The sequence below is a fragment of the Podarcis muralis genome, chromosome 5 (assembly GCF_964188315.1).
Source record: "Podarcis muralis chromosome 5, rPodMur119.hap1.1, whole genome shotgun sequence".
Taxonomy (NCBI): domain Eukaryota; kingdom Metazoa; phylum Chordata; class Lepidosauria; order Squamata; family Lacertidae; genus Podarcis; species Podarcis muralis.
In genome coordinates, this window is record NC_135659.1 from 1310737 (window position 1) to 1327562 (window position 16826).

General features: G+C 45.6%; 1 protein-coding gene across 12 annotated transcripts in view; it reads right to left on the minus strand.

Annotated features, from left to right (window-relative positions):
- PDE4DIP (phosphodiesterase 4D interacting protein) overlaps positions 1-16826 on the minus strand; it is a 91650-nt gene that overhangs the window by 23780 nt on the left and 51044 nt on the right. For 10 of the 12 annotated variants that reach the window (XM_077928143.1, XM_077928144.1, XM_028732161.2 and 7 more), the window contains 7 exons: positions 16360-16451; positions 15993-16109; positions 15524-15661; positions 14870-14982; positions 14320-14456; positions 926-1014; positions 132-343 (listed from right to left, as the gene is read on the minus strand). In XM_077928143.1, the coding sequence (XP_077784269.1) occupies positions 132-343; positions 926-1014; positions 14320-14456; positions 14870-14982; positions 15524-15661; positions 15993-16109; positions 16360-16451 (898 nt within the window). Of the gene's footprint in view, positions 1-131; positions 344-925; positions 1015-14044; positions 14457-14869; positions 14983-15523; positions 15662-15992; positions 16110-16359; positions 16452-16826 lie in introns of those variants that run through there. The other 2 variants (XM_077928150.1, XM_077928151.1) reach the window with 1 other exon arrangement.

The window sequence follows — 16826 nt, forward strand, 5'->3', positions numbered from 1 at the left end:
TTGTAAACTACACTGTGATTCTTGGAAGGGCAGTATAGAAATTAAATTTAATTAAAAACAAACAAACAAATACATTAGAACTGAGGTTGCTGCACTCCAGGAGGACATTTTCGGGAGCCACCCTAGCTTACCTGAGCTGAGATATTGAGGAGAACCCAGCTTCTTCAATCTGCCCCTTGAGATGCTGCAACTCCCCTTCCAGCTTCTTCTTCTGCTCTCGAAGCTGCTGAGTCTCAGATTTTGCAGAAAGCAGTTCGGCCTGCAGGCTCTTTTCTCTCTCCAGAGAGGGAGCGGGGAAACTGCTTTGGCCCACGAAGGTGCCATCAGCTCCTTCCTTGGCGTGCTAAAACATGTAATTGAAACAAGAGGAGATAACTCCTAAAAGTCCAGAACACCCAGTCTATGGAAGATGTGCCAGAGAATGAGTTGCTACACAAGCAGAAGTGCACAGCTTCAGCAAGGAGAAGACCGATACTGGGACTTCCAACATAATGACAACAATTTGCACGCAGCAGTTTGCACACACCAAAGCCTTGCTTACTGGGGTTATGTGGTTGTGGGTTCTGGCAGGATCTGATGAGAGCGTCTTTCCAGAACCTGGAAGTTGCAGATGTTTCTCTGACAGGGACAGGGGGCAGGTGGGGCACCCCCCACACCATGAAAGAAGTGAGGAGAAACAGTGGTGAGAGCTCCTCGAGATCTCTAGACTTCTGCAAGATCTCACCAGAAGTCTCCGCCAATTCTCCTTGCTTCTCTGGTGGTGATTGCAGGGATGGGTGGAATTTGGCTGCCTCACTCAGCCTCCTGGGCAGAGCCTCCTCAAGCCAAGCCAAAGGAACAATGTCTCCACTGTTACACAGGACCACACGGCTCCCAGGAAGAAGCATCTGCCCCTTTGAGCATGATGCTTTGCTCTCTGATTCACCTGTTGGCAAGTGGTTCTCTGTGCCTCTTCTTCAATACTGTCTGTGAACTCTGTGCTGGCATCCTCAGCATCCTCCTCTGCCACTGGACCTGGGAATGACACCACAAAGCAGACCCTTGAGACTTCTCCCTGGCCCGTATAAATTTCCATGCATAACTGCCAGCACAGACTCTGCAGCAACTTGATGCCAAATTGACTGCAGATTCCAACAAGGAAAATACTTCAGTACTTGCAGCTCTTCCCTTTACTGCAGGAGCAGCCTTTCCCTGTGCAGCAGATACAGATACAGCCAGAAAGTTTGGCTACTGACACAGTGCATGTCCTGCTGCATGTGCCCTCCAGGCCCACGCAAATGCCCCACAGTGCCTGAGCTTGGATTCCTCCGGTGTGGGTGTGGGTGTTTTGGAATGAACCGGCCTCAAGTAACCACCAAAATGTGTAAAGGTAAAGGTAAAGGGACCCCTGACCATTAGGTCCAGTCGTGACCGACTCTGGGGTTGCGGCGCTCATCTCGCTTTATTGACCGAGGGAGCCGGCGTACAGCTTCCGGGTCATGTGGCCAGCATGACTAAGCAGCTTCTGGCGAACCAGAGCAGCGCACGGAAACGCCGTTTACCTTCCTGTCGGAGCGATACCTATTTATCTACTTGCACTTTGACGTGCTTTCAAACTGCTAGGTGGGCAGGAGCAGGGACCGAGCGACGGGAGCTCACCCCGTCGTGGGAATTCGAACCGCCGACCTTCTGATCGGCAAGCCCTAGGCTCAGTGGTTTAACCCACAGTGCCACCCGCGTCCCTACCAAAATGTATAGAGCACCAGAATTAAGGACTACATTGCTAGATCTCGCTGGCCCATTCAGTAATCTGAAAGTTTGTCCTGAAGAGGAGCCGGTGGTAAAGGGGGAGCGGTTAATGGGGACCGAGAAGAAGGCAGGCACAAGGAAAGAATGAGGAAGTGTTTCTTAACGAAACTATCAGTTAAAACTGCACCAGATTTCCTCTCTTTGCAACGGAAGCAAGGTACAAAAGCTCCCTTTCCCAAGGATTTTGTGCCGAGAAAGAGAGATAGAAGAAGATAGAAGAAGGTAAAGCCATGCAATGCTAACAGATTAAGAAAGGGGAAAGAGAAACTGAAAAAGATCCAAAGATGTAAGGGAACAACCAGACACAAGAGGCTTATTCATTCATTAACCAGGTGCAATCTGTCTCTACCCGGGTAAAAGTGCTTGTGTGGAAGTGTGCACATTTGCACAGTTCAAGTATTGTGTCCACAAACTGTACACTTGTTGACTTTTACAAGTGAATAACTGAGTGTACGGCTCAACTATTTGTGTACGCAGGTATACTGATTGTACATTTGTTGAATGCCATGCGAGGTGTTAGGGGAAGAGTAGTCCCTCTGGTGGGGGGCACGTCATGCTCCTTCTAGGGTAGCTTGGTCCCCGCTCTGCACTCAGCTCTCACCTGTGGCTCCTAGCAGCTGTCAGCAGGCGACAGCGGCCACAATCCTAGGAATGGCTTTGACTGGCCGGCTTAAGCAGCTGAGGGGAGCCAATGGGTCTCAAATCCTCCATGAGTGAGGGACTTCCCCTCCATGCAAAGACAGGCTCTGGTAGACTGAGCAGACATGACCAAAAGTGGGTCCAATGGTCAAGAAGGCGGTTTCTGTAGAGGGAAGTGAGGGCCAGATGGGGCTCACCTGCCTGAGAAGAGAGCCCATCTAGGAGAAGGAAATCTCTGATCCTAAACCTCTGCTGCCTTGCAGGATGCCTTTGGGAGAAGAAAGGCAAAGGAGCAACCCTCCTACACAAATCCAGAGTGGAGTCCCTAAGGCAGCTGGATGGTGCCTTGTAAGCCTCTTCCTGGCAACTCCGCAGCCAAGCTGGTGCCAAATGTCTTGCTCTGCTTTCTTTTGGGCCACATCAGCAAGGCCAAGATGGTCTTGCCTGGGCAGCCCAGGACTCCCAGACACACTTGCCCAGCCTTGTGCCCCAGGGAGGTCACTTGGGTGTTGCTAAAGCAGCAGTTTGTCTTCACTCAAGACAGACAGGTGCCAACATAAGTGTAGTGTGAACACCCCTATGGCCAAGAAGAAGAGAATAAGAAGCAGAGAAAGTAGGAAAATTGGGGGAAACAGATTACATTAATTGAGGAGACCCTCCCACCTCCTCAAAACTGGGGTTCTTCACCCAACACAACAACCTTTTTCTTTTTTGCAAGTAGCAGCAATTCAGATTGAATTTAGCTTATCTTATTCTTAGGAGCTGGGTATTTAGTCTTGTGTAAAAAAGCAAGTCTGTACAACTTAGGGTTTGCCCTCAGCGGAGTTTACTGTGGGTCTGCAGCTTTTTGCATCCCCATTTAGTTTGTGTAGTCCACATGGTATTAGCTTCCGACAGTACCAATCTCACTGCTTTCCCCCTATACATTCATGTTAAACGGGGGGAAACTAGGCTCTAAACAGCTTCACTCAGGGCTGCAGACAAACTATTTCTGGTGTGCTTCTGAACTCTGTGTGTGTTCACACACACACACACACACAGAGAGAGAGAGAGAGAGAGAGAGAGAGAGAGAGAGAGAGAGAGAATCTGCTTCCTGTGTGTTTCAGCTATACACTGTGCATTCAGCCCTGGTGTCCAGAGCAGTTTTCCTATCTGTGGTGACGCCACCTCCTGGTCAGAAAGCAGATTTATTTTCTGATTTTACCAGAGGGTGGAGCTCCAACCCTTCAGAGCAGACTCTCACCCTGCTGGCTTATTGGTAGCAACTGAAAAACAAACTTTAGGGGTCTGAGGGCCAAAACTAAAGGACAAAAGTATACATTGTGGTGCACAAGTCATTCTTGTTGGGCCCCATTCATTCCTCTCATGCCTGCCTTTGAATAAATTCCAGCAAAACCCAGTTGTGTGCATTAAGCAGCTGGATGGGTGGCCTTGAAGGATCCCTTCCACTCTGATTTTTTTTAGAAAAGTGAGCATCCATCTCAGATTGGATGCAGGCTCTTCTTGCCCCTGCGATGAAGTGCCTCTCATGGCACTGGCACCTCTTTCTCTGCTACGTTGATATCCTGTTAGAACTTTCTGCAGAGCACCCTGCAAAAAATCCAAGTCAGGCTTAGAATCAGCCTTATCAAATGTATAATATCTCTTCTGCCACACTAGCTCATGGTGGCCTTGCATTATAAAAGGAGGATGGGCCTGGTAGGAAGAAGAGTAATCTGAACATGCTAACAGTGGCTTACAGAGCTTGGCACTCACCCTATAGGTTGCTAGTTACAACAAATTCGGGTGTAGATATATTATAGAAATTTTGTGATAGGAAATCTGCTCTGAGAAAAGTAGGGTCTCCTTCGCAAAAAGAAGACGCCCCCAAGAGTACCTAGCTGATCTCAAATCAATTGCAGCACACATGCCCAAAGAGAAATCAGGCTAAATACATACAGAAATCCTTCTGGTGAGGTTACTGTAGGAACACCAGTCTTGTATACTAAAGAACATGGGATGTGCTCCCACGCAGACTGTATTCATCTGCTGCACTTTTGATACCACAGGAACTCTGGAGGAAATTATCCTTATGCAATCTTTGATGGCCTCAGAATACTGTATTCAACTATCAAGAAATTGTCATTTAGAACAATTGAACAGCAGGTTAGTGTCGGAAGCTCAAACTGCTACTTGGCTCCACTACTCAAGTGTTGCCCGAGTCCTGTGATCCTGGAAGCTCCTATCCTTCACCCGCTAGGACAAAAAAAGAGGGTGTCAAGATTGCTGCAACTGCATCTCCCTGGGGGACCCAAAAGCAGTCTATAAAAGAGGAAGACAAGGCAGTGTGTTTACTGACTTAGTTGGTCTCGTACCCTTGAATATGACCACTCCGGCTGCCATGGTAGCAAAAATAATAATTGGGGAGTTGGGGATACCTCAATAGGTTTAGTGTGGAAACAGTTTGGGTCGATTTCCTTTATTCTGCAGCCCACTTTTGAATTATCATCTTAATGTTCTAGAGCAGGGATCTTAAGATGATAATGTATTTCGGCCCCCATTGGCCAATTGTCATGGATGATGAGAGCTGTAGTCAAATAACATCTAGAGGATCACAACTTCCCTGTTCTAAACTCGAGAGCTTTGGCAAAAAGTCTGTGGAAGAGCTCTGATGGAAGCAGCCTGTCGCTCTGAGTGAACAGGGCTTCATTTCTGCCTGGGAAAACCCTTCTTGTCTCAATGGGATTTTATTGATCCCAAGATAAGAGTAAAATCTCATGTATTGCAAACTATAGTACAGGAAAAAACCTAATGACTTTTCATGTTACTTATATTTAAGGGTTTTCTTTCATAATGGATTTTAATGTTGTCTTGGATATAAATAGTTTTAATTTTTAAAGAAACTTCCAACCCAGGTGATGTTAAGAATGCTGTGCAGATTCTGACTTCTAAGGGAGGCGACACACTCTGAAGGGGAATGATTTAACTCATATTCTGTTTTACAGTTGTGCCGTTTTCTTGGTGGTGTCTGGTTCCATCATACAGTATATGTTTTCTGTATATAAAGCAGTTTACTCTTGGGTTTCATTATTCCCATAGCAGAATGTTTTTTCCAAATCATATTTGTCCCTGCACAACATTAAATTTTATTTACATGGCTGATGCCTTTCTCTATAAAGTATGGGATTGAAAGGGCTGTTCGAGAGGGAGTGGTAAAGGTCTCTTTCCCAATTGATTTCTTGGTTTTGCTCAGCCTGGAGACACATACTTCCCGCATGCCCGTCAAGGCTTAACAGATTTCTCAGATTCAAGCAGATTTCCATTTCCTTTCCCATATGCCACAGGAGTGCTAATGTTCAGAGTTCCACATTCCACCCAGCCAATCTTTTCTTGGAGACTCCATTGCATTCCGCCTCCTCCCATTTTCCATCCCACTCCCAACCAAAAAAAGGTCGGCATTCTGGTCCCACTGAGCTGTTTTTGAACAAACACCCGTTAGGGTTACAGATGCCTTTAGGCCTTCCACCTCCCCTTGTGTGCATTGATGGCACCATAACTTGTCATTTAATATTTGGCTGACTCTCGAGCTTTACTTTGCTTCACATGGTTTGGAAAACCTTGTGGGGGATTTGGGCCTTCCACTTACCCAACAGGAGCTGCTCCCACCTCCCTGAAGAGTCTTGGCCCCATTCTTTCCACAAGAGCCAGAAGTGTGCCAGTATCTCTTGAAGAACTATGCACCCTGGACTGGGAACAGAAGAGCCAACTACTGGGGGCCAAGGTCCCTTTACCCCCCCCCCCAATAAAATATCTGAGGTGGTCAGGGCCTCCCAAAGCTGAGGGGCATTGCCATTCAAATGGTCTTGTGATGATGTGGGGCAGGGCTTACCTGACCCCCCTCCAATATTTTATTCAAGTTGGCTGGGAGCAACTAGTGAGCTCGGCAGGATTTTTCTCTGAGCAAACTTTTGTAGGATCAGGCATGACTGCTGTAATTCTCTGAGCATTTACAAGTAAATCCCACTGAAGCCACTGTTTTGTTTCAAGTAAACATGCACGGAATTGTACTGTAGACTATTCTAACAAACTAATAATAATAATAATAATAATAGGCCATGAGAAACCCATCAAAATAATTCTTCTTTATTGCTACTTTATGCATAAATCTGAAATGAGATTGCTGGTATCTTGAGAAGTCTACTGTATCATTAGAAATTTATCAACAGGAGTACTTTTTTAATGCAATAAAATACAGTTATTACCCCCGTATTCCCCAGATTTCTAGACACTGCCCCTCCTGAGAAGGACTGCTTTGTAATGAAGAGGCAGAAGAAAGAAGCAATGTGTTATTTATGTTTGATTTAATTTAGGAAAGCTAGATGTCTTTGTATATATGATTGTACTGAAAGGGGGTGCTTCCATGGGGTCCCCCAGGTATGCAGAAGTATCTTGGTTTGTAGATCAGAAAGTAACCCAAAACATCAAAGAATTTTTAGAAACTGCTGAATGGGGGGGTGGGAATGCCCCCATAACAGTTTATAGTAATCTGGAGATGAGGATTAAGGTCAGGAAGATGCCCAGGAAGAAGAGGGAAAACCTTCCCTTCCTTCACTGGACGTTTTGTGAGGGTAGAAATGGAAAGAGGACAGCCTTGCCCTTCCTTCCTCTCTAGACCCCTCTCCCCATTCCTCTGCATAGCAAGAGATTTCTCACGTTCCCATTGGAAGCCAACCCTGAACCTCAGCCCTTTATCACTATATAGCACAATGCCAAAAAGCTTCGGAAGTGCTGGAGAATCCCCTTCCCCGGTCCTTTTTTGACATCCCCTCCCTGGCTCCTGCAGGATTATAATGTGCTTATTCCAGAGCGGCTAGAGACCGGAAGAAGAGTTCTCTGCTTAGGAGCTAGAAATACACTGCCCTGTTTCATTATCGGTGCCCATGCACAAAGGAGCAGCAGCTTGATTTCCAAGCAGACCTGCCTAGCAGCTCTGCCTGAGACATCTTTCTAACGCTGATCTGGGAAAATATAAATTCTTGCCCAAATAACACATTCACAACCAGTGTGACAATCATGCATGTGCACACATGCACTGGACAAAGCTCTATACTTCATTCAACAGAGGACTGCCACATTCTCAGGTTTTATTGAGGGATTTGCACTCCAAGCAAAGCCAAATCACCAACATTTTTCAGCCTTCAGCAGAGCTGCTAGCCTGCATTCTGCTCTATTCCACACCACACCACCTCCAGTCAAGTCTGGGGGAAAGACAAGTTGATAGGAGAGACACTGGATGGCAGAGTGGGGGGGGGGGCGGGGCGGCGGAAGTATTTGATCAACAAAGGAGTGGCTCAAGAAGAAGCACATTAAGATCCTGGAGTGGCCTAGCCAGTCTCCAGACCTTAATCCCATCGAAAATCTGTGGAGGGAGCTGAAGGTTTGAATAGCTACACATCAGCCTTGAAATCTTACTGACTTGGAGAGGATCTGCAAAGAGGAGTGGAAAAAAATACCTCCTGAGATGTGTGCAAACCTGGTGGCCACCTACAAGAAACGTCTGACCTCTGTATTTGCCAACAAGGGTTTTGCCACCAATTACTGTCATCTTATGCAAAGGGATCAAATACTTATTTCACTCATTATAATGCACATCAATCTCTGACTTTTGTCTTCTGGGTTTCTGGGGGTTTCCCTGTTGTTATTCTGTCTCTCACAGCTACAATAAACCTACCATTAAAATTATGGACTGGTCATTTCTTCGTCAGAGGGCAAACGGGGCAAATACTTTCCCCCCTCACTATAGCTGAATAACTGGCAACTCTGATTTAGAGACTGTACAGACAGGAGAATTTGAGCACATGCAACACAAACTTCCATTTCCTTGCAGTATCAGGAAGTCTCTTCCTGCCAAAGTTCTCCCTCCTCTTACACTAAAAAGCAGGAGAGCCCTGTCCTTCCAGCTTCACAATGTTGCATTAGCTGGCAATGAGACTGAATGAAGGCTGCAGCCACCAATGGCAAACTACGGTAACACTGGGAGCTTTTACGTAGGGGGGTCACTCCACGCCAGATCACCTGATTTTAATACTCGACCGTGCTCTCACGGTAGGTTCGATAAGCCAAACGATAGGAATTTAAATAAGACAAAAATTAAGCAGAAGTAATAAATCTTTAAAAAGCCAGAAGGGGAAGTTGAGGGAAGTCATGGGGAGGGTTCCCCCCTTTTTTTGTTTATATGACATTTGTTACATTGTGTTACAGTGGTACCTCTAGATGCGAACGGGATCCGTGCCGGAGCCCCATTCGCACCTAGAAGCAACGGCACGTCTGCATACGCGGGCGTCACTTTTCGCCGCTTCTGCGCATGCACGTGACGTCATTTTGAGCATCTGCACATGCGCAAGTGGCGAAACCAGGAAGTAACGGGTTACTTCTCCGTTACTTCTGGGTTGCCGCGGAGCGCAATTCGAACTCGCTCATCCCGAAGCACATTCAACCCGAGGTATGACTGTATTTGGTTGAATATTAAATTGTAAAATCCAATAAAATTTATAAAAAGCAACAGCATCATTGACCATATTACATGTATGGGAAACAAAATAGCTTTGGCCATATCATTGCACTATAAAATGAACAAGGGCTCTAAGACGAATTTTGTTTTTATTAATCAATAAAACTTAATTTTAAAAATATATCAGATGACATTATAACATAGGAGGGTACTATTTTAACTATTCTCACAAATGTGTGAGTTATTTCAAGCTCAGAGAGACCTTAAACCTGTACCCCAAAAAAATGTTTTTTGTAAACAATTTTCTTCAAAATCAATTTATTTTATAATGACAAAAAACACCCTCCTTATTTTTAAAACATAACAAGTACATGGTTAACCCATTCTACCAAAAAAGTATGATACATGTGTTAGTTGTCGTTTGTGCTCTAGGGCTTATTGAACCTTCCGGGAATAAAATGACAAAAATTCACTTTGAATGGTCAGTGACCCTTTTTTGTGGCAGTTAATACCATTTTTATACCTTATTTTGAAGAGACCACAATTAGCTTTATTTTGATACCAAAATAAGCCCAATTGGTTGAAAAATAAAAAAATTAAATTCTCCTGTGCCCAATTTTGGACCAAAAAATCTTAAAAAATTAAATTGAGGTTATCTCATAGGTATCTACACATAATTTTTTTTGGAAGAAAATCTGAGTCGTAAGAGCACATGGCACCAGGTGATTTGGCGTGGAATGACCCCAGGATGACACTCCAAAGGCAAAGTTGTAGAAGTTCAAAGAAAGTAACAGGTAACTAGATGACTGGCGTAGGAGGCAGGGGGACAATTGCCGGGGGGGGGGAGGTGTCTCCATTAAGAGAGCCACTTTGTGGGAAATCATTCAAGCCAAAGCTCACCTCTCGCCTGTATCAGAGAGGACAAATCTAGGTTTGCCAGCCACAGTACATGCAACAGAAAGCCACAGCTAATTCTGCCTCGTAACGAATGGGTGTGGATGACACAAATATCTGCAAACTTAAGTTTGCTTCCATGTGTTGTTAGTCAAAAACAATAAGCTTCCTGGGCAGAAGAAGTCTTAGATGGAACCTTGTGAGCCGCTGTTCATAAAAAGCAGCCCAGTCAACAAATGGGAGGCATAACAAGTTTAGGCACTGCCAGCCTTAAATAGCTATGAGGAAGGGGTGACACATCAAGGTCAGGCAGGAGAAAACCAGGAGTGAGATGCAGCACAATCACCTCTTGTGTGGGAGCGAAGTTCTGGAGATGCCACGTATACACAAAATACGCCCAAGTCAAAGCGCCCCCCCCTTAGAATTGCCCCCCCCCCCGCGCCAGCCATCTTGCCTTCCAGAGCTGGCACCCCCCCCCCCCAATAAGGCAGAGAGCTTAAAGGCCCTCTCCACACCTGGAAAACCTGCACAAAAAGCACTTTTAAACTCTCTGCTTTTAAACTCTCCGCCTTTCAACCAGCCGCACTTCAAACACATAAAGCTGAAACTGCACATATTAAACACAAGTAAATTGTGATTGTACTGTAAACAGAGAAACCTCCTGGCAAATACATATATTCACAAGTTAGCAATAGAATTGCCCTAGGATGGCAAATGAATCCACAACTTAGGACAAAGCTAGCTGCCAGCATGGTTTAAAAACAAAATAGTAGGTATGGGAAAGTGATTACTGCCAGAACCGCTGTGTAAAGGGAGGAGAAGTTTAACTCTTTTCTCCCTGACTCTGGCCCTCATGGAAGTCTCACCCTTCCTCCCATCTCCTACTTTTTATTTTTATTTTAGCCACTGGCTGATTCCCAGAGTAACATCTACTTGTGCAGAGTAGAAGGGCTCCCAGTTTCTTCTATAATTCCATGAATGAGAAAAACAGGCTTTCAATATTAGGCACGTTTTAATTAAAAGGCTTGGACTGACCTGGGGCCACAACAAGGCTCTTGCCATAAGCTGAAGGAACCCTGCGGTTTGGATCCTAAGGGAACTTAAGCTCAGAAAAAGGAAGTTTCCAGGCCCAGCTCCCTGCCCTGGTAGCCGACTTCTCCCCACGCCAAAGCCGCTCTGGAGGGTTGGACACAGTCCTTCCATAGACTTTAACTTACATTAGAATGCAAGTCCTATTGGGGCGTCTCCCCCTGCAGCCTCCCCCCACCCTATATTGTTCAGAATGATATAGGAAAGGGGCAAAGGGAAGGAAGAGGAAATTTCTCTTCTGTGAATTTCCATAAGTTAACTGCTCTCAGGATCCAAGCCTGTTTTTCTTCCTCAACTAATCTAAAACGGAACAGTCCTTTCCAAAATGGTTTAGAAACTTCCTACTTCAAAGCACAAGATCTGAGCTTGTTTCCCTGGCATCTTTAGCAGGATTTACTCTCATTTTTAGTTCTACTCCAGCAAGTATGAGGGCTAGGAACCTACTTCAATATAGAACATACAAAAAGCAAGTAAACACTCCATGATACACAAGAATTTAGGAGCACTCTCCTAGCTGAACACGGGACAATGACTGGCTGCTTGCATTCCACAGGTGGTGTGCTACCCAGTGACACTCACAATGGCAATGAGGAGCCACTGGCTCTTTTCCTAGTTAAGCACTGAAAAAAGTAGGATTCACCGCACAATCTGATACACATCCACTCAGACACAAGCACCAGTGAACCCAATGGCACTTATTCTTGGTATGTAAGATTGCAGTCAGAGTTTCAACATCTGCTTCTCAAGTGAGACACAAAACAGCAGCAATAATAAATAATGCCAGCATTATGGTTGAGCGACAAAGAAAAGTTCCAAATCTAGTGGAATGATGAAGTGTCCACCTCTGTGGCCTCTGGGTCTACCTTCAGTAATGAGAACTGATACCAAGAGAAATATTTGGTCTAGTGTTTTTGCTTTTTCTGGTGCTGAAGCAGAGCAATAAAGTCTGTCCATTTCCAGCATTTGCCAGCCAGATGCTCCTAGCAGCTGACAAGTAGGGCATAAAGGAAAGCAGCTCTCCTCTGTTGTCTCCAGGAACTGGTAAACACGGGCCCTATACTGGGAATTTTCTAGTTTTCGCTGTCATAAAAAGTAGGCACAGAGAGGCTTAATCTTCTAGCTCATTGCCCACACATTAAAGTACTGCACCAAGGAACAGCAAAAGCAAAGCATCTTGGAAGTTGACTATTCCAAGTTGGAGGTATTAGCAACCTCATTACAAAGCATGAAGGGAGTTAATTCAGGGTAAGTAACATGTTGTCTTTATAGAATGCCACTTCAAAGCCAATACAGGCCTACAATTTCCATTAGATCCATGGGTTCTTGGGGGGAAATGGAACATAATGTTTGCTGACTGACTGGGCAGGGGTTCATGTCCCCTTAGCCACCTGAATCCACAGCAATCTTTTCCAGCCATGTAAGTCCGGGGTTGAAGGCTTGCATTCCGTCTCTGTGAATGCACTCAGGATCTAGCTAAACTTAGGACCCACCAAAAGCCAAATTTGGGCTGAATCCTGCAAGTGAAGGTAACTCCTCACAGCTGTTCTGACAGGACTTTAAATGTGCATAGGCTGATGTTTTATGAAGCTGCCCTGGGTGAGACGCCTGTTCACAGGTCTTCTTTCGAAGACAGAGGTCCTTTGGCTGGCCAACTCCCATCCCTTGCAGGGGCGCAACTAGTGCCAGCGCCTTCCGTCAAGTGTTTGGGTGTAATATTCAACTCCTTTTCTATGGAGGCGCAGATTGCAGCTACAACAAAGGCAGCATTTTTTCATCTCTGCCAAGCTAAGCAGTTGGTCCCTTACCTCTCTCGCCCTGACCTCGCCACTGTGATCCATGCGACGGTCACCTCCAGGTTTAATTACTGTAACTCACTCTATGTGGGGCTGCCCTTGAAACCGACACAGAAACTCCAGCAGGTGCAGAATGCCGCGGCAAGACTCCTTACGGGGTCTTTGCTGCGGGATCACATTCACCCAGTGCTATACCAGCTGCACTGGCTCCCAGTAGAGTACAGGATCAGATTAAAGGTGCTGGTTTTAACCTTTAAAGCCCTATACGGCATAGGACCCTTGTACCTACGGGACCGCCTCTTCTTGTATGCCCCATGGAGGACCTTACAGTCTGCAAATAACAACACCTTGAAGATCCTGGGCCCCAGGGAAATTAGACTGGCATTGACTAGAGCCAGGGCCTTTTCGGCTGTGGCCCCGGCCTGGTGAAATGCTCTCCCACAAGAGACCAGGGCCCTGCAGGATTTGACATCTTTCCACAGGGCCTGCAAGATGGAGCTGTTCTGCAAGGCCTTTGGGCAGGATGTGGTTTGACTTACTTTCGTTTGTATAAAACAAGCCCGAAGGAGGTCTCCAACCCGCTCAAAGGTCCTTGTATGATCAGTGGAAACAGTTGGTCCTGGCAATTATTAACCACTCTTAATTGCCCGGATTTTAACTTGTCTGAATTAATTTTAAGATGTATTTTAATTAATTGTTGTCTGTTTTTATGCTTATTGTGTTGTTTTTATGATGTTAGCCACTCTGAGCCCAGCCTCGGCTGGAAATGGCAGGATATCTATCTATCTATCTATCTATCTATCTATCTATCTATCTATCTATCTATCATCTATCTATCTATCATCTATCAATCTATCTATCTATCTATCTATCTATCTATCTTCTATCTATCTATCAATCATCTATCCAACTATCTATCTATCTATCTAATTTATTATTTATTATTATTTATTATTATTATTATTATTATTATTATTATTATTATTATTATTATTATTATTATTCCGGTGTGCATTACTTAGCATGGCAGTACAGGAATTGTGCCAGAATTGGGATGCAAAATCAAGGTCCAAATAAGAGACTCTCCAAGGTTAGCCAGGGAACAATTCACATAAATCACCACAATGAAGCAACATGCAACTCCCCAGACTGGCCTGCCTCCATTGATGTTATGCCTATCCCTGTGAGTTGTTATGAGGAGTCTGCTTTTAAATAATTTAATTAATAAATAGCTTTGTGGAGTTAGTGGGTGAAAACACAGGGAACTGGGGCTTTTGAAAACAAAACAAAACAAAACAAAACCCTCTATGACAAATGCATGTTTGGTATGTCACAGAACAATTAACACAGATTCTGAGGGAGCAGGGATGGGAGAATCTTTATTCAGCCAAATGGGGGAAGAGGTGACAGGGAGCCACTAGAAAGGAATTATTGGCTGCCAAAATCTATTATACAATCTCCCTGGCAAGATTGTACCAGGAACATGAATGACGCATACATGGGTTCCAGCAAGCCCTTATCAGCCTCCCAGTGTCAAGACAGGCTTGCTCTGCGCTAGCGGTAGTGTGACGGCCAGAGCTCAGAAGGCATGCTTGGGCAGGACTGTCACACGCTCCTGTTCCCCACCTCCAATGCCATCCAGCGATTCCAGCCTGCTCAGGTGAGCCAGACTTCTTCCAAGAGCCTCTTCCAGTTGCCCACGGATGGCCTGGACCCGGTCCAGCTCCACCTGCAGTGTCTGTTCATGCTGAGAGCTGGCAAGGCTATGCAGAAAGGGAAGCAGATTAGGAGCAGTTTAGGAGTTGTTCTGCCAAGGTCTACCACCCTCTCTCTGCTCACCACTTACTCTCATTCCTTCAAAAGCACCAACCACCTCACTCCCTGCAGCTGCCTTTCAGCAACGCTCTCGCCAACAGAGAGAAAACAGGGGGAAGCTGTGGGTGCTGCAAGGTGGGTGCTCCCTTCTGACAAGCTGGGTATACAAACAGTTCTTCCAAATAACACCTTGAGGGTTTATGATTTACTAAACTAGCCTATAATCTTTGTAGATATGTCAAGCAAACAGCAAGAGTTGTGGGAAAGCAAGAGAACATAAGCGAAAGAGTTTCTAGTGGCAGCTACACAGAAAAATCCAGCCTCTACCCATCAAATGCAGGGGAACAGAGCATCTCCTCACCTGTCAGGATGCGCTTGAAACTTCACCCAAGTGCTGTAGAGCTGCTTTTCGGCTTTCAGGGTTTCATTCAGCTGGTTCTTCTCTGCTGCCAGCCCCTCCAACACCTGCAGCAGCTGAAAGCGCAAACATTTGCCTTCACTTTGTGCTTACGTGAGCGTTTTAATGCTATTTAACAGTCAAGCAAAAACAACCTTGTGCCAGATTGTGACCTGAGCTGCATTTATGCCGCTTGCTTCTCTTATTTCCTGAGGAAGATCTTGACCGAAGGCAGATGCAGGTGGACCACTCCACATATTTCAACCAAGCCTGCTTTTAATGGTGCTGATATCAGAGTCTTCTGCAAAGGAGGAAAGCCTCCAATTTCCCACAGACAGAGAAATAGACCCCTTAATTTCAGTGGGTCTACTCTGAGTAAAACTTGTTTTGTGAAGTGCAATCAACAGAGGGCTGCCCTTAGACTGCCGTTTGGGGATTAAATGCCTGCTCAGGAAGTTCACAGTCCTTTTCAGCCAGTCACCCTCTCACTGTAGTCTCACAGTGCTGTTGTGAGAAAAGCCTACATAGGTAAGTCTGAGCAACTTTGAGGAGCAGGAAACAGACATCAATCAAACTAGCCTGTGTCCACCACATGGCTGCGACACTTTTCTGCCATACCTGCAGTCTTCTGTTTTCAGCAACTTCCTGTCCTTGCTGTTCCATCTTGGCTACCTTTTCCTGAAGCATCAACACTTCCTGGGAAAGTCGCTCAACTACTGGCATTTCTTCAGGGTCAACCAGCTGCATCTGCAAGTCCTGGAAGTCAAGGAGAATGGAAAAGTGCAGTCATGGCCCTGGGCCTGGTCTACCACCAGCTTCCAGTCAAGAGATCTTCCACATCACTAAAGTGTGGAGTACATCTGGAATGGGAGGCCCTGAATGAAAAACCCAACACAGGTTTGCAACATCCCAAAGAAGGCCTGCGACTAAACAAACCAAACCTGCTTCATATTAAAAGATTCTGCTGCTTCTTATAATTTTGCATTTAACCAAAGGTTTTCTGCTGCCAGTGTTAAACCATATACTAAACTATACACACAGATATCTGCAGCCAGAGAGAACCAGAGTCAGGGCCCTTTTGTCCCACCTTTATGAGTTCTTCTTTTATCTGGATGCTTCTCGTCAGAGATTCAACATCAGAAGCTTGAACCTGTAGCTCCTCTTCTTGGGAGACCAGGACAGACTGAAGAGCAGCAAGTTCCAACTGTGGAGAAGAGAAACGAGAGCCAGTAACAGCAAAGAGAAGGCAAGGGAGAGAAGTGCCACATGAGGATGTGGCAAATGTTTCTCATGCTGTCTTAGGCTGCTAGATCTGTCAGCTGGCACATGGCATCCTTCCCTTGGAGAACTGCCCAGAACTACTGCCCTTCCTTTCCCGCTCAGCAGGCAGCACATGGGCATGCTGGTTGTGCTGCCAGGGGCCTCTGTTCCTCAATACCTTGACTCAGACTCACTCTGCTTTCCTTCTCCTTTTGTGTCAAAAGCTCAAGCTGTTCTTTGGCACCAGTAAGCTCTTCCTCAAGTCCAGCAGTTGCCCCCCAAGCTCCTGGAGAGAAAGCAGAACAATGTTAGGCTGGGATCTCATACATCTTACCCCATCTCACAACTTTAAAAATCAAAAGTGGTGCAATCCCTGTGGAGAGAAAAACCTGGAGGTGAAGGGGAACTTTCAGTTGAAAAACAACCAGAGTAAAAAGAGTTAAGGATCCCACTTTCCTCCCAAAAGTTTTTTTTAAATGAATACACACAGAGAGAAAGATGCATTAGCAACAGAGATTAACAGGTCAGCTGCTCCCCCTCCCCTCTCCCCAAAGAAACCCTGGACTAATAAAAAAGCTTTCACCCGGTGCCAGAAAGGCAGTCTCAAAGCCAGGTGATTTTCCTTCAGGACACCAAATTAAACCTAGTGCAGTGATATCCA